We start from the raw sequence: 25,002 nt of genomic DNA on the forward strand, positions 1-25,002 counted from the left end.
ACAAGATCAAGCGCCCAATCCTCTCTGTTTTCTTCTCCGTCCTCGGGACATTTAGGACTGAGATGAGGAACAAACTTTTTTCACCCAGAGAGTTGTGAATCTGTGGAGTTCTCTGCCACAGAAAGCAGTGGAGGCCAATTCACTGGATGTTTTCTAGAGAGAGTTAGATTTAGCTCTTAGGGCCTACGGAATCAAGGGATATGGGGAGAAAGCAGGAACGGGGTACTGATTTTTGACGATCAGCCATGATCATATTGCGTGGTGCTGCTGGCTCGAAGGGCCGAATGGCCTACTCCTGCACCTATTGTCTATGTTTCCGTTCCTCGAGAGCCCCTCTCGCAAATTTGATAACAAGCGCTCTTCCCCTGCCATAAACCACTCTTGCGCTGAACTGGGTTTCTGACCAGACCTCTGTTCAGCAGTTCCGACCAGTGTTCTGTTCAGAGTAGATTGCTCCCTATGCTTAATGTAGGATTTCTCCCTGTTCCCCTTCCTCTCCCCCCCCCCCCCCCCCCCCCCCCCATCCCATCTTTCTTTCTTTCCCCTTGACCTTCACTTCTCTCTGTGATCCTCCTCTACCTGTCCCACCCCCTTACCTTCAGGAGGACCAACCTTAGTCTCGTGTTGAGTGTCCCATCGAATGCTTGAAAATAACCAAACATGCAGCGGGCAATGACATAAAAGTTCTGGAGCAACTCAGCAGGTCAGGCAGCATCTCTGGAGAATATGGAAAGGTGACGTTTTGGTCAAGATTCTTCAGACTGATTTTAGAGGGGGGGGGAGGGGAGGGGGGAAAGGGGAGAGGAAGCACAAAGTACAATGGGCAAGTTGTCTTAATGATTCCCTGCACGTTGGCTCAGTTCATTTCTCTGATGAACGTTTAACCCACGTGAGAAATGAACAAATGTGATGCAGTGAGGTTGATTGTGAGCTTCCTCTGGGTGCAGGTAAATCCCCAAAACGTGCACGTGTGCAGGTTAATTAGCCTCTATAAATTGCCACTGCTGTGTCGGGACTGGATGCGAAAGTGGGATATCCTAGGACTATTGCGAGCGGGTGATCAATGGTCAGCATGAACTTTGTGGGCCGAAGGGCCTCTTTCTTTCTTTCTTTCTGTGCTGCATCTTTCAATCAATTCAGTTTAATTTTGTTTAGTTTATTGTCATGTGTACCGAGGTACAGTGAAAGACCTCTATTGCGTACCATCCAGTCAGCGTAAAGACTACATGATTACCACTGAGCCAACCACAGTGGAGTAGACCTTTAAAAGAGGGAGGAGATCGTAATGAATGATCGCAGATCTGCTTCTGGGACCAGCAAACAGGGAGACAAAATCAATCTGTTCCGGGCACCAAGTTTTCGGAAAGATATTGTCAAGCGTGAAAGGGTTCGGAGAAGATTTACGAGGATGTTGCCAGCACTAGACGGTCTGAGCTGTAGGGAGAGATTGAGTAGGCTGGGTCTCTATTCCTTGGAGCGCAGGAGGATGAGGGGCGATCTTATGGAGATGTATAAGGTTAAGAGAGGAATAGATTGGGTAGATGCACAGAATCTCTTATAAAGGTGTACAAAATCATGAGAGGAATAGATCGGGTAGACGCACAGAGTCACTTCCCCAGAGAAGGAGAATCGAGGACCAGAGGACATAGGTTCAAAATGAAGGGGGAAAGATTTAATAGGAATCTGAGGGGTACCTTTTTCACACAAAGGGTGGTGGGTGTATAGAACAAGCTGCCAGAGGAGGTAGTTGAGGCTGGGACTATCCCAATGTTTAAGAAACAGTTAGACAGGTACATGGATAGGACAAGTTTGGAGGAACATGGACCAAATGCAGAAAGGTGGGACTATTGTAGCTGGGACATGTTGGCCGGTGTGGGCAAGTTGGGAAGGAGGGCCTGTTTCCGCACTGTATCACTCTGTGAATCTATGAATCTAATCAAACTCCTGCGTTTCCATCATGTTTCATTCCAGTCAGCCTTTTTGAGCATTAGATTTCAAGGAGATTTGGAATGAAGCTTTCAAATATCCATTGGCACTGAGTATAGTTCAGTTCAGTTTATTGTCATGTGTACTGACATACAGTGAAACCAGTCAGCGGAAAGACTAGACATGATGACAATGGAGCCGTCCACATTGTACAGATGCAGGACAAAGGGAATAACGTTCAGTGCAAGATAAAGTCCAGCAAAGACCGATTAAACATAATCTGAGGTATTTATTCACAAAATGCTGGAGTAACTCAGCAGGTCAGGCAGCATCTCAGGAGAGAAGGAATGGGCGACGTTTCGGGTCGCCCATTCCTTCTCTCCTGAGATGCTGCCTGACCTGCTGAGTTACTCCAGCATTTTGTGTATAAACACTTTCGATTTGTACCAGCATCTGCAGTTATTTTCTTAAACATAATCTGAGGGTCTCCAATGAGGTAGATAATAGTTCAGGACCACTCTCAAGTTGTTGGTAGGATGGTTCAGTTGCCCGATAACAGCTGGGAAGAAATTGTCCCTGAATCTGGAGGTGTGCGTTTTCACACTTCTGTACCTCTTGCCTGATGGGAGAGGGAGCGACCGGGTTGCGACTGGTCCTTGATTATGCTGCTGGCCTTGCGAGGCAGCGTGAGGTGTGCATTCTGGCTTTTTGTTTTTTGGCCTCTTATATATTTTCATCTCAGTGAATATGATTACATGATTTCTTTATCACGGGAATGAGCAGCAGCAGGAATGTGCCTTGCTCTGCTTTATTTCCGATTAGTGAGAAAAATCGGAGTGGCACTCTTTTATCCATTTCCACCTCTTTTTTTTCCCCCTCAAGATTGGTTCCCAGCTAAATGGTGAGCTCACATCAGCACGTGTTTTCTTTTTGTCCGTCTGAACATGTAGTGGTTAAAGTTCTGCTGGGGCTCTCCTGAAGATTTGCTATCACTGTCCTCCCTGTAATAAAGTGAACATGCTGTGAGAAGTCGTCCAGGAAAATGTGTTTAAACAGGACCCAGATGTGTTGGAGAGCTTCCAGCGTCAGACTACTACAGGCACTGGATTAAATTAGATAGAGTCAGAGAGCCATATACAGTGTTGAAACAGGCCCTTTGGCCCAACTCGCCCACACCGGCCAACAATGTCCCAGCTGCCCTAGTCCCACTTACCTGCGCTCGGTCCACCATCCTCCAAACCTGTCCTATCCATGTATCTGTCCAACTTTTTTCTTAAACAATGGGATAGTCCCAGCCTCAACTACCTCCTCTGGCAGCTTGTTCCATACACCCACCAGCCACTGTGTGAAAAAGTTACCCCTCGGATTCCTATTAAAAACTTTTCCCCTTCACCTTGAACCTGTGTCCTTTGGTCCTCGATTCCCCTACTCTGGGTAAAAGACTCTGTGCATCCACCCGATCTATTCCTCTCATGATTTTGTATACCTCTATAAGATCTCCCCTCATCCTCCTGCGCTCCATGGAATAGAGACCCAGCCTGCTCAACCTCTCCCGACAGCTCACACACTATTGAGCAGTTCAATATCCATGGTGGAAAGCGAACATTGGTTGGGAGTAGATGGCAGTCCGTTGCGTTGAATGTCAATGGTGTTAGGTGACCTTTGCCTGGGATTAGTATTTGCCTGAGGTTCATTTGAAGACACTCGCGGCAGGGGTGAACTCAGATGATATATTTTATTTCGAATGGTAAGGAAGTCCAGGACCACATGGCGATCTCGGGCTTGTCCCGGCTGCTCAAAGGAGGACCCATGGTGACCCCAGGCTTCTCCCTGCAGTGCTCCCTTGCCTCGAGAAGGGGGCGCTGGTGGTCTCAGGCTTATCCTGGCGGCTCATTCTTTGCCCCTGAGTGTGGGTGCAGTCCCTCATTATATGTGGGCATGATGGCATACTGTGTCTCAGCAGCCTAGACATGTGTGAGTCTCTCTCCCTCTCTCCCTCTCTATCTCTCTCTCTCTCTCTCTCTCTCTCTCTCTCTCTCTCTCTCTCTCTCTCTCTCTCTCTCTTTCTCTCTCTCTCTCTCTCTCTCTCTCTCTCTCTCTCCCCCTCTCCCCCTCCCTCCCTCCCTCCCTCCCTCCCATCCTCCCTCCCCACCCTCCCTCCCTCCCTCCCTCCCTCCCTCCCCTTCCCCTCCCTCCCCCTCTCTCTCCCTCTCTCCCCCTCTCTCCCTCTCTCTCTCTCTCTCTCTCTCTCTCTCTCTCTCTCTCTCTCTCTCTCTCTCTCTCTCTCTCTCTCTCTCTCTCTCTTCTCTCTCTCTCTCTCTCTCTCTCTCTCTCTCTCTCTCTCTCTCTCTGTCTCTCTCTGTCTCACTATTGCGTTCAGCTCTGGGTACCATGTTATAGGAAAGATGTTGTCAAGTTGGAAAGGGTACAGAGAAGATTTATGTGGATGTTGCCAGGACTAGATGGTCTGAGCTATAGGGAGGGGTTGAAGAGGCTGTATAAAATCTTGAGAAGAATGGATCGGGTAGATGCACAGAGCCTCTAGCCCAGAATAGGTGAATTAAGGACCAGAGGACATAGGTTTAAGGTGAAGCAGGAAAAGATTTAATAAGAATCTGAGGGGTAACTTCTTCACACAAAGGGTGGTGGGTGTATGGAATAAACTGCCAGAGGAGGTAATTGAGGCTGGGACTATCCCAATGTTTAAGAAGCAGTTAGGCAAGTACATTGATAGGACAGGTTTGGAGGGATATGGACCAAATGCAGGCAGGTGGGACTGGTGTAGCTGGGATATGTTGGCTGATGTGGGCAAGTTGGGCCGAAGGGCCTGTTTCCACACTATCATTCTATGACTCTATGTACTTTCTACTGTAGCTGTCCCAAGTTTACAGCCAAGCTTGGAATAACTCCATGGCTTTGCATATCTGGAAACACTTTTCTAGCATTTATTCTGCCTTGCCATTAATCCAATCTCACTTAAATCCCTCAACTGTGAAACTGCGATTATCCGCTCACAATCCTAGCTCCGATGAGGAAGTATCAAAGCCTGTTTCTGGTTAGGAGCTGCTAATGGTCAACTGTTTCATTTCTAGGCAGGTTGCAATGTACATGTAGTGCATCTAATGCCCTCTGTATGGCCGCATTTATGGGTTTGTGGTCGAGAGCAAATCTCTGTTATTTTTACCAATAACAGCTTTGTTTTTCAGCTTAGTTTAGTTTGGATTTGAGATACAGCATGGAAACAGGTCCTTCAGCTCATCAAGTCCACACCGACCAGCGATCCCCGCACATTAGCACTTTCCCACACATACTAGGGACAATTTACACTTATACAAAGCCAACTAACCTACTAGCCTGTTTGTCTTTGGAGTGTGGGAGGAAATGGAAGATCTCAGAGATAACCCTTGTGGTCACGGGGAGAACATATAAACTCCGTACAGACAAGGCGGATCCCGACTACGGGTGCTGTCTGTCCGGAGTTTGTACGTCTTCCCCGTGACCACGTGGGTTTTCTCTGAGATCTTTAGTTTCCTCCCACACTCCAAAGACGTTCAGGATTGTGGGTTATTGGCTTGGTATAAGTGTAAATTGTCCCTTGTGTGTATAGGATAGTGTTAATGTGCGCGGATCGCTGGTCGGTGCGGACTCGATGAGCCAAAGGGCCTGTTTCCGTGCTGTATCTCTAAGCTAAACAAAACCATTCTCTGTGACCCTATGACTACTTCTACACCATCTCTGAATCCAGTAATATCTCCCAGCACAGATTGGAGGTTGCATGCGACCTGCAGATTCCATTCAGGCCTGATATGGTTCAATATAAAATTAACCTGGTGCTAAAATTACTTTAGTTTAGTTTAGAGATACTGCTCTGAAACAGGCCCCTTGGCTCACCGAGTCCACGTCGACCAGCGATCCCCAATAGGGACAATTTTTTTACATTTATACCAAGCCAACAAACCTGTACATCTTTGGAGTATGGGAGAAAACCGAAGATCTTGGAGAAAACCCACGCAGGTCACGGGGAGAACTTACAAACTCCGTACAGATGAACACCTGTGTTCAGAATCTAACCCGGGTCCCTGATGCTCTGCGCCAGTTGCTGTACAGCTACTCCACCGTGCTACCCAAAATATTACCAATAATGTTAAGGCGGTGTCGTGGCACAGCGAGTAGAGTTGCTGCCCCACAGTACCAGAAACCATGGTTCAATCCTGACCTTGGATGCTGTTCGTGCGGAGTTTGTTCATACTCTGTGTGCAGACATGTCCCAATGACGTGTGGTGAATAACTACTGTAAATTGCCCCGGGTGTGCAGGTCTGTGCCATAATCTGTGGCACGCCATTCCAACTTGAAACAATATCCCTGTTTCTTCATCTTCATCTTCACCAGGTCTAAATCCTGGAACTCCCTACCAAACAGCACCGTGTGAGTACCTTCACTTGACCACCACAGTAGGTCAAGGTGGTGACTTGCACCATCCTCACAAAGGCAACGGAATGATCAATTAATGTTGGCCTTGCCAACGACACTCAGATCCTGAAAAATAGAATAATAAAGAAGTGGGGTGTCAGAGTCCATGGAATCATCGGACCACAGGCAGGGATCAAAGTCCATGCCATCAAGTAACCCTGGGCAGGGGTCAGAGTTCATGACATCAGGTGACCATGGCAGGGGTCAGAGTTCATGACATCAGGTGACCATGGCATGGGGTCAGAGTTCATGACATCAGGTGAGCATGGGAGGGGTCAGAGTTCATGACATCAGATGAGCATGGCAGGGGTTAGAGTTCGACATCAGGTGAGCATGGCGGGGGTCAGAGTTTGACATCAGGTGAGCATGGCAGGGGTCAGAGTTTGACATCAGGTGAGCATGGCAGGGGTCAGAGTTCGACAGCAGTTGAGCATGGCAGGGGTCAGAGTTCATGACATCAAGTAACCATGGACAGGTCAGAATCCATGATATCAAGTGACCATGGTTCCGGTCATGAATGAATGAATGAATGAATGAATACTTTATTGTCACATGTTTTGCATGCCCAAGGTATGCAAAGAGTCGCCACATAAAGGGTGCCGACAAAGTTACAAAGTATCCCATGCTGGGTCCTCCTTTGAGTCAATGACATCTTGATCTTGACTGGAGATCAGAGGTCAAGGCATCAGGAGATCATAAGTTTGTGTCAGTGTGTGTGGGCTTTGGTTCAATACTTGCCGTGCTAATTTTTCTTTTTGTCACTTCTGAATCGAAAATTTAAATGATCATGTTGCCCCTGTGCTCTGCGATACATATTCAACCTTTCGGGTGTTCAGCTGATCACGTGTGCCTTCTGGAGCACTGGTAGACCCTTCTCCTGCAACTCTCAGGACAAACAGTGTCAGAATGGAAAGACACCTCTGCAGACATTGGCTGCTTGCATCTAATAGTGGTCGTCCTGTCCAGGAAGGCCCATACTGTGGGGGGAACCATTCCCTTTATCCTGTGTCTGTACACTGTGGATGGCTTGATTGTCACTTGTACCGAGCGAGGTAGAGTGAAAAGCTTTTGTTGTGTGCCAACCAGTCAGCGGAAAGACCACATGTTTACAATCGAGCCATCCACAGAGTACAGATACATGGTAAAGGGAATAACATTTGGTGCAGGATAAAGTGCACTAAAGTTCAATTAAAGATAGTCCGAGGGTCTCCATTGAGGTAGATAGTAGCTCAGGACTGCCCTCTAGTTGTTGATAGAATGGTTCAGTTGCCTGATAACAGCTGGGAAGAAACTGTACCTGAATCTGGAGGTGTGCGTTTTTTATTCCAACTTCAAATAAATCCTTTGAAGAATTCAGGCACGCTTCTGTCCGCTTGGTTCGGGAGAGAGCCTGATCATGAGTCAGAGTATTAAGTATAGAAGTTGGGAGGTCATGTTGCAGCTGTCCAAGACATTGGTGAGGCCGCATTTAGGGTACTGTGTTATTTAGATGCATAGAGTCTCGTGCCCAGAGTAGGTGAATCGAGGACCAGAGGGCATAGGTTTAAGGTGAAGGGGAAAAGATTTAATAGGAATCTGGGTGGGTAACGTTTTCACACAAAGGGTAGTGGCTGTATGGAACAAGGAGGTAGACGAAGTAGGGACTAAACAGACAGGTACATGGATAGGACTGGTTTTGAGAGATATGAACCAAACGCGGGCAGGCGGGACTAGTGTAGCTGGGAGATGTTGGCCAATGTGGGCAAGTTGGGTCGAAGGGCTTGTTTCCACACTGTATCACTATGACTACGATCATGAAGGTAGAATAAATGAACAGGAGAGATAAACTGACTGTTGGAATGACAGACCGATGCACAGAGGCTGCCACTGACTGACATTGGGGTGGTTGGGCTAAAGAGACAGAAAGGAACTCGTAGCAGAATTCTTGGCAAGTGAAAACTTTATTCCTGTATTTTTGTTTCTTCTTCTTCTTCTTCTTCTTCGTCTTCTTATAGACAATAGACAATAGACAATAGACAATAGGTGCAGGAGTAGGCCATTCAGCCCTTCGAGCCAGCACCGCCATTCAATGCGATCATGGCTGATCACTATCAATCAGTACCCCGTTCCTGCCTTCTCCCCATACCCCCTCACTCCGCTATCCTTAAGAGCTCTATCCAGCTCTCTCTTGAAAGCATCCAACGAACTGGCCTCCACTGCCTTCTGAGGCAGAGAATTCCACACCTTCACCACCCTCTGACTGAAAAAGTTCTTCCTCATCTCCGTTCTAAATGGCCTACCCCTTATTCTCAAACTGTGGCCCCTTGTTCTGGACTCCCCAACATTGGGAACATGTTATCTGCCTCTAATGTGTCCAATCCCCTAATTATCTTATATGTTTCAATAAGATCCCCCCTCATCCTTCTAAATTCCAGTGTATACAAGCCCAATCGCTCCAGCCTTTCAACATACGACAGTCCCGCCATTCCGGGAATTAATCTAGTGAACCTACGCTGCACGCCCTCCATAGCAAGAATATCCTTCCTCAAATTTGGAGACCAAAACTGCACACAGTACTCCAGGTGCGGTCTCACCAGGGCCCGGTACAACTGTAGAAGGACCTCTTTGCTCCTATACTCAACTTCTTCTTCTTCTTCTTCTTCTTCTTCTGGAAGGAAAGTGCCACGGGTTGTTGGAAGAGGGCCCTGCGATGGAAATTATGTGAAAGCTGTTTTCACTCATTGTACCAGGGAGGAGCTCATTCCTTGTCTCATGCGCTCAGCTGCAGTGTTTGAAATGCTGATCCTTTCTCAGATTACCAACATTTGACAGTGCGCTCGGTGTTCAGATGTGGCTCGGGGGCAGTTTCGTCAGTGGGATTCTTCGGTGGAAACGTTTGCAGTAAACACTTCTGTACAATCTTCTGCTTTGAAGGAGTTTTAATCATGTGGCAATCTTTCTTTTCGTCTCCCCACGGTCGAATTCATCCCGGGGCCAAAGATGGTTCTTATCGGGATTGGCCCAGTGAGAATCGGCTGTCTGAGGCCACTTAGCTATTTGTGCGGTGGAGTTGCTGCCTTACAGCGCCAGAGACCAGGGTTCAATCCTGACTACGGGTGCTGTCTGTACAGTGTTTGTATGTTCTCCCCGTGATCTGCTTGCTTTTTCTCCGGGATTTTCGGGTTGCTCCTACACTCCAAAGACATATAGGTTTAGTAACTGGCTTGGTATCATTGTAAATGTATCCCTAGTGTGTGTAGGATAGTGTTAGTGTGCGGGGATCATTGATCGGCGCGGATTCAGTGGGCCGAATCATAGGCCGAAAGGTCTATTTCCGCGCTGTATCTCTAAACTAAACTAAACTTACACCAGTTTGTATGTGTTTCCACTCCTCCCTACGAATCGAGGCACTGTCACATTCATTTTCCAATGAGTTGTCGGGTGTTTCATTTAGAGATTCAGCATGGAAACAGGCCTTTCGGCCCATCGAGTCCATGCTGACCACCGATCACCTATGCACTAGTTCGATATTATCCCACTTTCACAGCCTACACATCTGAGGGTGGCACGGTGGCACAGTGATAGAGTTGCTGACTTACAGTCTCCAGGTTCGATCCTGAATACAGGTGCTGTCATTACGGAGTTTGTACGTTCTCCCTATGACCCAGGGGGTATGGGGAGAAGGCAGGAACGGGGTACTGATTGAGAATGATCAGCCATGATCACATTGAATGGCGGTGCTGGCTTGAAGGGCCGAATGGCCTCCTCCTGCACCTATTGTCTATTGTCTATTGTGACTGCGTGGGCTTTCTCTGGGTGCTCCGGTTTCCTCCACCATTCCAAAGACGTGCAGGTTTGTAGGGTCATTGGTTCCTATGTCCCAGACAGAATAATGAAATTCTTACTTGCAGCAGCATAACTGAATATGTGAACATAGTACTCTGGAATATAAAAACCAAAATACAGATACCCACAAATATACAAATATGTATGTATATGTACACATCTATCTATCTATCTATCTATCTATCTATCTATCTATCTATCTATCTATCTATCTATCTATCTATCTATCTATCTATCTATCTATCTATCTATCTATCTATCTATCTATCTATCTATCTATCTACAAAACACACACACACACACACACATATATATATATATATATATATATGTTTATCACTAATTTTTTTGTTTGTTTATTATATTGTTTACAGAGTACTTGGTTCAAATATTCTGTTGTGCTGCTGCAAGTAAGAATTTCATTATATACACACACGTACATACACATAAAAACATATATACATGCACATAAAAACACGAACAAACAATAATTGTGCACGATGACAAGACCAATGAACCCAAGTCTATGTAGTCCAGAGCTTATTTGGAGGTTACAGTGTTTAATAGCTTAATAGATGTACTGGAGAGGCTGTTCCAGGCGTTACTGGTTGCAGACTCCTCTATCTCCTTCCCAAAGGCAGGAGTGAGATGAGAGTGTGGCCAGGGTGGTGTGGGTCTCTGCTGATGTCGAGGTAGAGTGAAGTGTGGGTATGCTACACCACTCGGTATGCTGCTCACACTACTTTGCCAGGTTTAGTTTAGTTTCGGGATACAGCGTGGGAACAGGCCCTTCGGCCCATCGAGTCCGCACCGACCAGCGATGCCCGCACATTAACACTATCTACACACACTCGGGACAATTTACATTGATACCAAGCCAATCAACCTACAAACCTGTACGTCTTTGGAATGTGGGAAGAAACCGAAGATCTCAGAGAAAACACACGCAGGTCATGGGGAGAACGTACAAACTCCGCCCATAGTCAGGATCAAACCCGGGTCTCTGGCGCTCTAAGGCAGCAACTCTACCGCTGCGCCACCATGCTGCCCTAGGACTTTAGGATTGAAGTAGAACAGGTCCCACTCTGCCACCATCAGGCCGCTTCTTCATCTTGCTGGAACTGACAAAAATATTCTGTGGTGAATGTAAACTGCGAATGGTAATCCTTTGATGTATGGAATTAATTGCACACACCCGTCGTTGCAAGATGTGGAACAATGGCTCCTTTCTTTACAACCGCACCGCTGGAGAATGCACAGAATGACAAGTGGTATCCATGACATGGCAACACTAGTTCCTCCCTCATCCCTCCCCCCCCCCCCCTCCCCCACCATCCACCCCAATCTTCCCTCAATGTTAGGCAAAAGAACTATTCAATCCTCACAAACCTTTTATGCTACAAAGCTCACTGATATGAAGGAAGTTAACACTTTTAGTTTTAGTTTAGTTCAGAGACACAGCATGGAATCAGGCCCTTCGGCCCACTGAGTCCAGCGATCCCCCCTCGTACACTTAACTATCCTACACACACTAGGGACGTTACAATTCTTACCAAAGTCAATTAACCCACTAATCTGTACATGTTTGGAGTGTGGGAGAAAACCTGAGCACCCGGAGGATATCCACGTGGTCACGGGGAGAACATAGAAACATAGAAAATAGGTGCAGGAGGAGGCCATTTGGCCCTTCGAGCCAGCACCGCCATTCATTGTGATCATGGCTAATCATGCACAATCAGTATCCCATGCCTTCCTTCTCCCCATATCCCTTGATTCCGCTAGCCCCTAGAGCTCCATCCAACTCTCTTTTAAATTGATCCAGTGAATTGACCTCTACTGCCTTCTGTGGCAGAGAATTCCACATATTCACAACTCTCTGGGTGAAAATGTTTTTACTCATCTCAGTTTTAAATGGCCTCCCCTTTATTCTTGGACTGTGGCCCCTGGTTCTGGACACCCCCAACGTTGGGACCATTTTTCCTGCATCTAGCTTGTCCAGTCAATAGACAATAGACAATAGGTGCAGGAGTAGGCCATTCAGCCCTTCGAGCCAGCACCGCCATTCAATGCGATCATGGCTGATCACTCTCAATCAGTACCCCGTTCCTGCCTTCTCCCCATACCCCCTCACTCCGCTATCCTTAAGAGCTCTATCCAGCTCTCTCTTGAAAGCATCCAACGAACTGGCCTCCACTGCCTTCTGAGGCAGAGAATTCCACACCTTCACCATTCTCTGACTGAAAAAGTTCTTCCTCATCTCCGTTCTAAATGGCCTACCCCTTATTCTTAAACTGTGGCCCCTTTTATAATTTTATACGTCTCTATAAGATCCTCTCTCTTCCTTCTAAATTCCAAACTCCGTACAGACAGCACCCGTGGTCAGGATTGAACTGGAGTCTCCGGCGCTGTTAGGCAGCAACTCTACCGCTACGCCCCTTGTGCCACTGTGCCGTCTTAATTAAGTCAATGAAGACCTTCAAGTATGTGATGGCTGGTTTCCCAGAACTAGCTAACCGAGCAGTGGGAGAGGAGATCAGGTCACGGGGAGAACAAACAAACACCGTACAGGCAGCACCCGTGGTCAGGATCGAACCTGGGTCTCTGGTGCTGTAAGGCAGCAACTTCACCGCTGCGCCACCTAACTGTGCCACCCCTAATTGCATGACGAATATCATCGAGTGATTTCCAGATGTATGCGCGGATGATGATTGTTGCGATAACTGAAGATTGAAATCATCCAATTCAGATTCTTGGATGGTTGACGTTACTTTGAAGGGCGTTGCATTTCACGTGAAGCTTTGCGAGGCTGTGGTCCAAAGTGGTAACTTCAAACGTGCCGCGTCACATGGACTTGCTTGCTGGTATGTGTGGTTGCAATGCATCACCAGGACCATATCCCCGGGCTACATTGACATGGAACTCAATTACAGATGTTTCCTTGCATTTGCTTTCCTCGCGTTGCCCTCAGCTTTGACACACACGTTCAACGTTTTAAAAGGGTTAATTTGCCAGTTGAATCTGTAGTACGGAGGGCAAAGGTAATGCAATGTAACCTCATCTACTGTATCCGCTATTCCAGGTGTGGGTGCCTGTATATCAGCGAGACCAAGCGCAGGCTCGGTGATCATTTCGCTGAACACCTCCGCTCTCTCCTCCTAAACGTACCTGATCTCCCGGTTGCTCAGCACTTTAACTCCCCCTCCCATTCCCACAATGACGCAAATGTCCTGGGCCTCCTGCATTGTCAGAGTGAGGCCCAGCACAAATTGGAGGAATAGCACCTCTTGGGTAGCTTACACCCCAGCAGTATGAACGTTTCTCGAACTTCAAGTAGCCCTTGCTTTCCCTCTCTCTCCATCCCCTCCTCCTTCCCAGTTCTCCTAACAGGCTTACTGTCTCCGACGGCATTTTATCTCTGTACCGCCCACTCCCCTGACTTCAGTCTGAAGAAGGGTCTCGACCCGAAAGGTCACCTATTCCTTCTCTCCAGAGATGCTGCCTGTCCCACTGAGTTACTCCAGCATTTTGTGTCTTATCTTTGATTTAAACCAGCATCTGCAGTTCTTTCCTACACATGTTAGCAAAGACACTCTATGAGTTAAGACAATAGGACTCACAAGGTCTGAGGTAGATGTAAGCATTTGCTCAGTGCGAGCTTTGTTCTAACCTTGCAGAGTTTGTGACATTGCTAGAGGGTGCACCTTTTCAAACCTGTTTGTACTTTTTTTTGTGGATGAATTGCTATCGGAAGCGAGGCACATTTTGCTGAGTGGTAGCATCAGTCTTGCACAGCGTCACTGTTCTGGGGCATTGTGTTCAAGGTCGGAGAGGACCAGATCAGTGATGTGAGCACAACACCAAGTATGTTGATCTTTGTAAGGTGAGACAGAGGTTCACCTGCACCTCCTCCAACCTCATCTATTGCATCCGCTGCTCTAGATGTCAACTTATTTACATCGGCGAAACCAAGCGCAGGCTCGGTGATCGCTTCGCTCAACACCTGCGCTCGGTCCGCGTTGGCCAAACTGGTCTCCCGGTGGCTGAGCACTTCAACTCCCCCTCCCATTCCCAGTCTGACCTTTCTGTCATGGGCCTCCTCCAGTGCCATAGTGAGGCCCACCGGAAATTGGAGGACCAGCACCTCATATTTCGCCTGGGCAGCTTGCAGCCCAGTGGTATGAACATCGACTTCTCCAACTTTAGATAGTTCCTCTGTCCCTCTCTTCCCCTCCTCCTTCCCAGATCTCCCTCTATCTTCCTGTCTCCACCTATATCCTTCCTTTGTCCCGCCCCCCTGACATCAGTCTGAAGAAGGGTCTCGACCCAAAACGTCACCCATTCCCTCTCTCCTGAGATGCTGCCTGACCTGCTGAGTTACTCCAGCATTTTGTGAATAAATACCTTCGATTTGTACCAGCATCTGCAGTTATTTTCTTATACTTTGTAACTAGTGGGATCAGTTTTAGTTTTTTAGTCTTTTGTTTTAGAGGTACAGCGCAGAAACAGTTCCTTCGGCCCACCGAGTCCGCACCAACCAGCGAACCCCCGGACATTAGCACAATCCTTCGCACACTAGGGACAACTTACATTTACACCAAGCCAATTAACCCACAAACCTGTACGTCTTTGGAGTGTGGGAGGAAACTAAAGTTCTTGGAGAAAACCCATGCAGGTCACGGGGAGAATGTACAAACTCCGTACAGACAGCACCCGTAGTCAGGATTTAACCCAGGTCTCTGGCGCTGTAAGACGCTGTAAGGCAGCAACTCTACCATGTTGCCCATGTGCATTCTCTACAACGTGAAGAGCAGAGGCTGTTTTGAAGCTCAGAATATGACTTCCAATTGCCCACGGTTACTCAGAATGTTGAATTGACAATTTTGAATGTGAACATTACTTGTGATGGAAACATTCCCAGTAATGTCAAAACTGTAGTAATATCGCAAGGAAACAACCTGACTCTTCTTCACCGAGTGACACAGAGTCCCTTGCCCACAGTAGGAGAATCAAGAACCAGAGGACATAGGTTTAAGGTGAAGAGGGAAAGATCGAATAGGAATCTGAGGGGTGATGTTCGCACAAAAGGATAGTGGGTGTACGGAACGAGCTGCCAGAGGAAGTAGTTGAGGCAGGGACTATCGTGGCGTTTAAGAAACATCTAGACAGGTACATGGATAGGACAGGTTTAGAGGGATATGGACCAAACGCAGGCAGGTGGGACCAGTCGGTTTGGGCAAGTTGGTCGGTGTGGGCAAGTTGGTCGGTGTGGGCAAGTTGGGCCAAAGGGTCTGTATCCATGCTGTATGACTCTATGCCTTGGATAACAGTAAACGATTGCTGATAATGTGTTAGCTCATCACATTGACAAATGCTCCTTTACTTAGTAAATACTCCAGTACATTGAAGGTTGTGAGTTGCAAATATTTACGTCTGCCTGTAGCTGATAGTCGGGACACACATGGTGAACAACAATTATAAATTCCGTCTGCTGTTGATTTTTGCATTGGCTTTGACATGTACCACAAGGTTTGATGTGTTGTCCTCCCCATTCCCTGCTGACTGGGAATGAAGGGACTATGATCACGTGCAGGCAGAGGAGATTAGTTCAACTTGGCGTCACGTACGGCACGGACATTGTGGGCCGAACAGCCTGTTCCTGTGCTGCACGTTTCCATGCTCTATGATTGAGAAAGTAGCCTCCAGAGACAACCAGCTGCGATGGAACTTACAAAATGCAGCCACGTGCTTTCCCTTCCTTGCACGCTGACTGTTTGGAAGCGATAACTCCTTCATCAGAACGTAGGAGGGTGATTGAAAATCTGATTGAGTGGAACCGGAGCAACAATCCTGCCCTTGACGTTAACAAGATCAAGAACCTGATTGTTGAGTTCAGAATCTGGAAGCCAAGGGTCCAGGCACCTATCTTCAGCAGTGCCATGGTGGTGGAGAAAGTCAATAACTTCAAGTTTCTCGGCACTTGATCATCTGTTCTGGGTCCAACACATTGATGCAAGAAAGCTCATCAATGCCTCTACCTCCTCAGAAGAACTCATCAGACTTCTTGTTATCAGACTTGTGAATGCACCTTCCATGAACCAGGATAGACACAAAAAGTTGGAGTAGCTCAGTGGGTCAGACATCATCTCTGGAGAAAAGGAATAGGTGACGATTCCTCCTTCTAGCTACAATTCCTCTTTCTATAAGCCAGGGTAGAATTCTGATTTTCCAACCTCCGTTGTCTCTGGAACTGTTACACTACAAGGGTCTCGACCCGAAACGTCACCCATTCCTTCTCTCCTGAGATGCTGCCTGACCCGCTGAGTTACTCCAGCATTTTGTGAATAAATACCTTCGATTTGTACCAGCATCTGCAGTTATTTTCTTACAGAAGCTATGTGCTGTACTCTGGTATCTGTTTCTTCACTCTACCTTTTGTACTTGTGTTTGGCTTGATTGTATTCATTGTTTTATCTGATTTTATTGGATAGCACGTAAACAAAAGCTTTTCACTGTTCCTTGATAATTCGACAATAAGAAACCTAAACCTAAACCTGGAAGTTTGAGCAGATTTAGCATGTCACCGAATGTTCTATCAAACTTCTACAGATGTCTGAAGAAAGATCTCGACCCAAAACGTCACCCATTCCTTCTCTCCAAAGATGCTGCCTGAACCGCTGAGTTACTCCAGCATTTCGTGTCATATCTTTGGTGTAAACCAGCATATGCACTTCCTTCCTACACATTCTACAGATGTACTGTGGAGAGCAAGTAGACACAAAAAAGCTTTAGTAACTCAGCGGGACAGGTAGCATCTCTGGAGAGAAGGTATGGGTGATGTTTCAGTTCGAGACCCTTCTTCAGACTGGCTGAACAGGGCCTGTTTCCATTCTCTACTTCTAAACTATGAACACTGGAATATTGACGGTCTTCCGTATGCAGGGCACGAGTGATCTTTTTTTATCCAGAGGTTGTTCTTTAGCCAAGTGGCTTGAAATATGTAAAGTATGGGAGAAAACTCTCAGGATAGGTGATTTTTTTGTGAGGGGAGGTATGGTGAACTGGTATAATGTACTGGCATCTCTATAACGTTGAAAACCAGGTATTCAAATGTTTTGATTTTTTAGAGTTTAATTGTATATTATTTTAATAATAAGTTAACATGTGTTGATTTTATACTTTTTTTATGGGGGTACTTTGATGGAAAAAAATTGTTGATAAATGTAGCTTAATTTGGCATCTGGCACTTTTTTGTCAGCAAAACAAATGTTGCTCAACATTAATGATGAACGAAGGCACAGATCAAACCCAGCGTTATGGTCATCCGGCCCTGATTTATTCTGGCCTTTTGCTACCTCCAGTAACCACCCCCCTTACTTTCAGTCAGAGGAAGGGTTCCAATCCGAAACATCACCCATCCTATTTCTCCAGAGATGCTGCCTGTCCCGCTGAGTCGCTCCAGCACTCCAGTGTCTATATCGCCAGTATCTCTAGGTGGATGTGTACTGACTTGTTAATCCTGAGATCCGGGAGTTCTGGTTGCCTGAGTGCGTGCAGCGCTGGACTGTAGTGTGTCACTACGCCAGCCTTTAGTTCAGCGGCAAGTAGGCTGGATTGGAGCACGGAGCACCTTGGCTATTTTGTTGAAGGACCGCGATGTGATTCCCACTCTGCTGAACACCAGCGCTGCCTGAGCACACTAACCATGCATCGTGTCTTGTTCCTGTTGCAGTGTGAAGCCCTTCGCCCAACCATCGTATTCGATCCAGCCTCCAGTACCACCACCCATCACAAGTAAGTGCATTGCCTCCCATTGAACACACCTTGCTGTTAGTAGCTCTGCCTGCAACAAGCTCAGCGCGAAAACAGACCCTTCGACCCACCGAGTCCGTGCCGACCCCGTACACTAACCTGCACACACGAGGGACAATTGTACAGCTTACTGAAGCCAATCAACCTGCAAACCTGGAGTGCTTTGGAGCACCCGGGGAAAATCCACGCGGTTACAGGGAGCACCCATAGTTAGGATCAAACCCATGTCTCTGACGCCGTGAGGCAACGACTCTACCGCTGCACCACTGTGCTGCCCAATTCAACATTGTTACTCAACAATGCAGGGGATCTAGTAGTTGGGAGAGCAGTTCGCCGAAGGTAATGCAAGATTAGGACAGAGAAATCCGAGAGCACAGTGGTACAGCAGTAGAGCTGCTGCCTTATTGTGCCAGGGAACTCAGGCTCAATCCTGACCTCGGGTGCTGTCTGCGTGGAGATTGCACATTCTCTCAGTGACCGCACGAGTTTTCTCCAGGTGCTCCAGTTTTCTCCCACATTCCAAAGACGTGCGGGTTTGTAGGCCGCCTGGCCTGAGTAACCTGCAAAGATGGTCATGTTCGCAAGGCTGGATTGCGTTCTTTGAATCTATGACCGTGGTTTTATGAATTCTCATAACGAGTTCTGATTTTGCAGGCAAGAGATTATTTTTAGAGGATTACACAGAAAGATGAGATACAGAGCACCAGGACAGAATTAAATGGCAGGACGTGCTGGAGTTGTACGCCAATATCCTGTCCCGTGCTAATCAGGGTCAAGCACCAGCATTAAATCAACCAAAGATAGACACAAAACGTTGGAGTAACTCAGCGGGTCAGTCGGCATCTCTGGAGGAAAAAGGATAGATGACGTTTCAGGTCGGGTCTGAAGAAAGGTCCCGACCCGAAATGTCACGTGTCCATTTTCTCCACTGATGCTGCCTCACCCGCTGAGTTACTCCAGCACTTTGTGTCTATCTTTGGCATAAACCAGCATCTGCAGTTGCTTTTTATTACATTAAATGGACCATCTCTATGTTGCAGCAAAAACTACAGCGAGTTAACTATGTCTGACCAGATTGTAACTCCATCTTTCTTAGGGGCCATTGTGCACTGAGGTGCTGGTCAGGCCGATTCCTTGTAACTTGATCTCCAACTTTCTATTGATAGTGCAGCACTTTATTGGGTGGGTGCTTCGGGGAAGTTTAACCTGCTGAATCAAAGGCTTTTCTTTCAATGTTGTCCAGTGGTAGACTGAGTCAAACCTCAGGCTTGATCTTGCTGCTTTGTTTCTTCTGCAGGTTACGAACCCTTGGGCCCTCTCACACCACCTGCCACTATCCCAGTGTGGCAGGACCGAACCATTGCCTCCTCCAAGCTCAGGCTGCTGGAGTACTCTGCCTTTGTGGAAGTGCAGAGAGACCCAGAGACGGTAAGGATACTTCCTCAGATCATCTCCCCTCTCGCTTGGCTCACATGGGTTGGAAAGGCTCCAGTTTCTGTTTGTTTCATAAGTTCATAAATTGGCCATTGCCCATCGGGTCTGCTCCATCATGGTTGATCTATTTTTCGCAAAAGACATAGGAGCAGAATTAGGCCATTTGGCCCATCGAGTCTTCTCCGCCATTCAATCATGGCCGATCTCATTTTCCCAAAAGACAGAGGAGCAGAATGAGCCGTTCGGCCCATCGAGTCTACCCTGCCATTCCAACATGGCTGATCTATCCTTCCCTCTCAACCCCACTCTCGAGCCTTCTCATAAATTTTGACACCCTAACTAATGAAGAACGGCTTTAAAAATACCCAAATGACTTGGCAGATGTCAGATTGTCTTTGGAGAATCAGTATGAAGGAATAAAACATAACCCAGGCATCTCTTTATTTGCAGTATAACAAACACCTCTTTGTACACATTGGTCAGACAAACCCATCCTACAGCGACCCGCTACTGGAGGCTGTGGACATCCGTCAGATCTACGACAAATTCCCAGAGAAAAAGGGAGGGCTAAAGGAATTGTTTGAGAAAGGACCACAGAACGCTTTCTTCCTCGTGAAGTTCTGGGTAAGAACTATTTCTCACCTCTCTCTCTCTCTCTCCTCTTCTCACATGCTCTGCGTTGTTGAGGAACACGTAAACAGCAGCCAAAATGTTCCAACACTCCTTCTTGCCCCAGCTTCCCAGCATTTATTTTGCACAAGGCGCAGCAGTAGAGTTGCTGCCTTACAGCGCCAGAGACTCGGGTTCGATCCTGACTACGGGTACTGTCCATGCGGAGTTTGTATGTTCTCCCCGTGACCTGCGTGGGCTTTGTCCGGGATCTCAGGTTTCCTCCCACACTCCAAAGACGTACAGGTTTGTAGGTTAATTGGCTTGGTATAATTGTAAATTGTCCCTAATGTGTGTCGGATAGTGTAATTGTGTGGGGATCGCTGGTTGGCGATTTTAAATTTTACAAATATACCAAGCCAATTAGCCTACAAACCTGTACGTCTCTGGAGTGTGGGAGGAAACCGGAGATCCAGGAGAAAACCCACGTAGGTCATGGGGAGAACGTGCAAACTCCATACAGACTGGCGCAGAGGTAGAGTTGCATCCTTACAGCGCCAGAGACCCGGGTTTGATCCTGTCTATGGGTGCTGTCTGTACAGAGTTTGTACGTATTCCCTGTGACCATGTGGGTTTTCACCGAGTGCTCCGGTTTCCTCCCACACTCCAAAGAAGTACAGGTTTGTAGGTTAATTGGCTTCTGTAAATTTTAAATTGGCTTCTGTCAATTGGCTAATGTAAATTGTAAATTGTCCCCAGTGTGTAGGATTGCTGGTGTACAGGGTGATTGCTGATCGTAGTGGACACAGTGGGCCAGAGGGCCTGTTTCCATGTTATACCTCTATAAAGTCTATAGTTTAACCAACATTGTTGTGAGAGTCCAATCACCAGAAGAGCTGCAGAGCCTCGTCACCACTTCTCATGCAGTAAGGGATGAGCAAACCTGCTGAGACGCAAGGATCTGCAGATGCTGGTTTACAAAAGGAGACACAACGTGCTGCAGTAACCCAGTGGGTCAGGCAGCATCTCTGAAGAACATGGATAGGTGACATTTCGGGTCAGGATCCTTCTTCAGGCTTTGTTTCAGGTCGGGATCTTTCTTCGTTGACTTTGTTTGTGGCGCCCATTGAATTAAATGAATAAAAAGGTCAGAAGTTCCCTAAATGTGTTCATTGTGCTTCAGTGAGATGCAGCCGGTTATCTTTGGACCTTCCTGGCTTTGTTCATTGGCTGCACTTCTCCAATTACACGTGGGAGTGATCTACTCCACAGAGTACATCTTTGATGTTTGCTGCTTTGTACATATGGTAGATACGAAACAGATGGAACTTAAGCAAAATATTTATGACTCAAAATCTGGTTGATCAAAAGATAGTGTTAAAGAAAAGGACTTTACAAGTTAAAAAAAAAACATGTGTTAAGCTGGATCAAGGTGCCAGGTTCGTTGTATCTTTCTAAATTATGGAAGTCCTTCTGAGAAACTATACAGGTGTATGCGTGGCAGAGTTGCCATGGTAACAGGGTGTTTTTAAACAACATCTTTGCTGCTGCAGGCAAGAATTTAATCTCCATGTCAGTACTGTAAGAAATCTAAAAAATATGAACATCTCAAAGATAATAGGAGTATTAGTCTCCCCTTTGGCACATCTTGCTAGCTTATCAAAAATTATTGCAATCAGTCTGAAGAAGGGTCCTGACCCGCAATGTCACCTGTCCGAGTCCTACCTCAGTTGCCTGACCCAGTTACCTGAGCTACTTCAGGACTTTGTGTCTTTTTTTAGTATGGATAATCTAACTGCTAAATTCCCAAGTTCACAAGTTATAGGAGTAGAATTAGGCCATTCGGCCCATCGAGTCCACTCCACCATTCAATCGTGGCTGATCTCTGCCTCTTAATCCCATTTTCCTGCCTTCTCCCCATAACCCTTGACACCCGTTCTAATCACGAATTTGTCTTTCTCTGCCTTAAAAATATCCACTGACTTGGCCTCCACAGCCCTCTGTGGCAATGAGTTCCACAGATTAACTACCCTCTGACTAAAGAAGTTCCTCCTCACCTCCTTTCTAAAAGAGCACCCTTTAATTCTGAGGCTGTGACCTCTGGTCCTAGACTCTCCCACCAGTGGAAACATCCTTTCCACATCCACTCTATCTGTGCCTTTCATTATTCTGTAAGTTTTAATGAGGCACCCCCCCTCAACCTTCTAAACTCCAGCGAGTCGAGGCCCAGTGCTGTCAAACGCTCATCATAAACTAACCCACTCATTCCTGGAATCATTCTTGTAAACCTAGCTTTGGCAGTTGTTTCTTTCACAGCTTCAGATGAATGCTTGAGGTACCATGTCCTTTATAGCTATGCCTACTCAGAGCAAGCTGTGTTCCCCTTGTCCTTGAAGTCGATGGAGACTTCGACCTTTTAGTTTGAGGACACGAGGAACTGCAGATGTTGGAATCTCGAGCCAAACACAAAGTGCTGGAGGAACTCAGCAGGCCAGGCGACATCTGTGGAGGAAATGGACTGATGATGTTTGGGATCGGGACCCTTCTTCAGTAGTTGGGGGGAGATGGATGGAAGCCAGAGATGGGGCGGGTTGTTAAACCAGTTCTGTGTGACCCCGCGTGTTGTTAAACCAGTTCTGTGTGATTCTCAAGCAGATTGAAACTACTGGTTGTATGGAGAGTGAAACTGTAAACAGCTGCTGTCAGGTAGCACAGGTCCAGGTAAACGTTGTTACCTGTGATGCAAGGATGAGATGGATAAAGAAGGACAGTTTATTCTGGATACCACAGAGGAAGGCAAAAATCCAAGAGTTTTTTTCAGAAACAGTTGATTGAATCAAGTGGGAGAAATAGGAAGCCATTCGTGTATATGTTAAGAAGTGATGGAATGAAAATGTGGAATCAGTAAGTTCCTCCTGTAGATGGTCTTGCTTTGGATATGTGAGCAATATTTCATAGCGAGGGGCTATTGAAGAACATAGAAACATAGAGTCACACAGCAATGAGCCCTTTGGATAATTGAGTCCAAGTCAACTGTTTAGCATTGCCGTTAATCCTCCACTAATTCCATTTCATTTTCTGCAAATTTCCATCAACTCTCCCCACATTCTACCACCCATCTCATACTGGGGATAATTTGTAGTTGTCCATTATAGTTCATACGTTCCAGGAGCAGAATTTGACCATTTGGCCCATAGGGTCTACTCCGCCATTCAATCGTGGCTGATCTATCTTTCCCTCTCAACCCCATTCTCCTGCCCTCGCCCCGTACGCCCTGACACCCCTACTAATAAAGCATCTTGTCAATCTCCACCGTACAAAATATGGCCCTGCGGAGATCCGACAGGTTGTTCTGGAGGCAGCCCTTTGGTTTGCACTGCCTGAGACATAGACAACGCTCCTGGATTGACCCACCTTGCAAAACAGCCGCAGAAACTGGGCGTCGGGAGCAGGCAGCTGCAGACAGCAATTGTGACTGCAAGGATGCTGTGGGAGGCCAACACAAAGCAAGGGCCAGGAGAGCATAATCTAGCCCGTTGTTCCCACTGTGCTCCTGCTGAGTGCCCGTCCCTTCTACAACGGAGTTTGTACGTTCTCCCCGTGACCTGCGTGGGTTTTCTACAAGGTCCTCGGTTTCCTCCCACACTCCAAAGATGTACAGGTTGTAGGTTAATTGGCTTGGTGTAAGTGTAAATTGTCCCTAGTGTGTGCAGGGTAGTGCTAGTGTGCGGAGATTGCTGGTCGACACAGACTATCGGTGGGCCGAAGGGCCTGTTTATGCGCTGTATCTCCGAAACTAAAAACTAAAAAATAGAAGGTGCTACATAAATACAAATTGTTGCTGGTAGTTTTAGTTTAGGGAGACTGTGTGGAAACAAGCCCTTCTGCCCACCGAGTCCGGGGCGACCAGCGATCACCCACACACCAGCTCTATTCTACACACTGGGGACAATTTTACCAAAGCCAATTAACCTACAAACCCACTCGTCTTTGGAATGTGTGAGGAAACCAGAGCAAGTGGGGAAAACCCACGCGGGTCACCAGAGCACCTGGGTCTCCGGTGCAGTAAGGCAGCAAGACCACCGCTGCACCACCGTATTTAATTCTGTGGGTCATTTCCGCAGGCGGACCTGAACAGCAACATCCAGGATGGACCTGGGGCCTTTTATGGAGTCAGCAGCCAGTACACCAGCTCTGAGAACGTAACCATAACCTGCTCCACGAAGGTCTGCTCCTTTGGAAAACAAGTGGTGGAGAAGGTGGAGGTGAGTGGCCCCTCTGGAAACTTTACTAGAAACACAAGGTGAAACTCCAGTTGAGAGGTGTTGCGGAAGACATCAAAAAATATTGAACGTTGGCATTGATGGCCTGCTGGGATTAACTGTTGGGGAAGGGATGGCAATAGTTCCTTAAGGGATTCTGTTCCGTGTCTGGTTTTGGCAGAGGCTGCACTTAATCTGCAGTGTGACATACTGAGCTAGGATGCCTGATGTGTAATGTAAATGTGAAATAGATCCAAACTGGTTCTGCAACCCAACTTTGTGGTTTTGGTCCGACTGACTCTACAGTAAACCCTCGAAATAACAGACCATGGAGGAGAAGGCTGGCGTCCGTTATTGCCGATTGTCCGCTATAACAGAGCGGGGGGGGTTTAACCCAAGGCCGGGCGGGAAGACGAGAAGAAACAAGGCGGGGAAGGGGGGAGGGGTTTAAACAAGTGGGAATTTACAGGCCGGGGAACCACAGAGCCCCCCCCATCCCACACGTGGTGTGCCAGGGATGGGCCCGGTACACTCGCTGCCTTCATGCTGCTCGTTCTCTCTGCTCCTGTGACCGGAAGAACGGGCCACTTGGCGCTGTCTCGTTGCTTACTTGTCGGGGGTGGGGGGGAGGGGGTAGTTGGTGGTCTCGGTCCTCTATGGCCATAT

The 25,002-nt window shown here is 47.2% G+C and overlaps 1 protein-coding gene across 1 annotated transcript in view; it reads left to right on the plus strand.

Annotated features, from left to right (window-relative positions):
* Positions 1 to 25,002, plus strand: part of LOC144605327 (transcriptional enhancer factor TEF-5-like) — a 148,660-nt gene that overhangs the window by 118,458 nt on the left and 5,200 nt on the right. The window contains exons 9-12 of the mRNA XM_078420453.1: positions 17,952 to 18,013; positions 19,329 to 19,459; positions 19,916 to 20,089; positions 24,199 to 24,339. Of these exons, the coding sequence (XP_078276579.1) occupies positions 17,952 to 18,013; positions 19,329 to 19,459; positions 19,916 to 20,089; positions 24,199 to 24,339 (508 nt within the window). The remainder of the gene's footprint in view (positions 1 to 17,951; positions 18,014 to 19,328; positions 19,460 to 19,915; positions 20,090 to 24,198; positions 24,340 to 25,002) is intronic.

The sequence above is a fragment of the Rhinoraja longicauda genome, chromosome 24 (assembly GCF_053455715.1).
Source record: "Rhinoraja longicauda isolate Sanriku21f chromosome 24, sRhiLon1.1, whole genome shotgun sequence".
Lineage (NCBI taxonomy): Eukaryota > Metazoa > Chordata > Chondrichthyes > Rajiformes > Arhynchobatidae > Rhinoraja > Rhinoraja longicauda.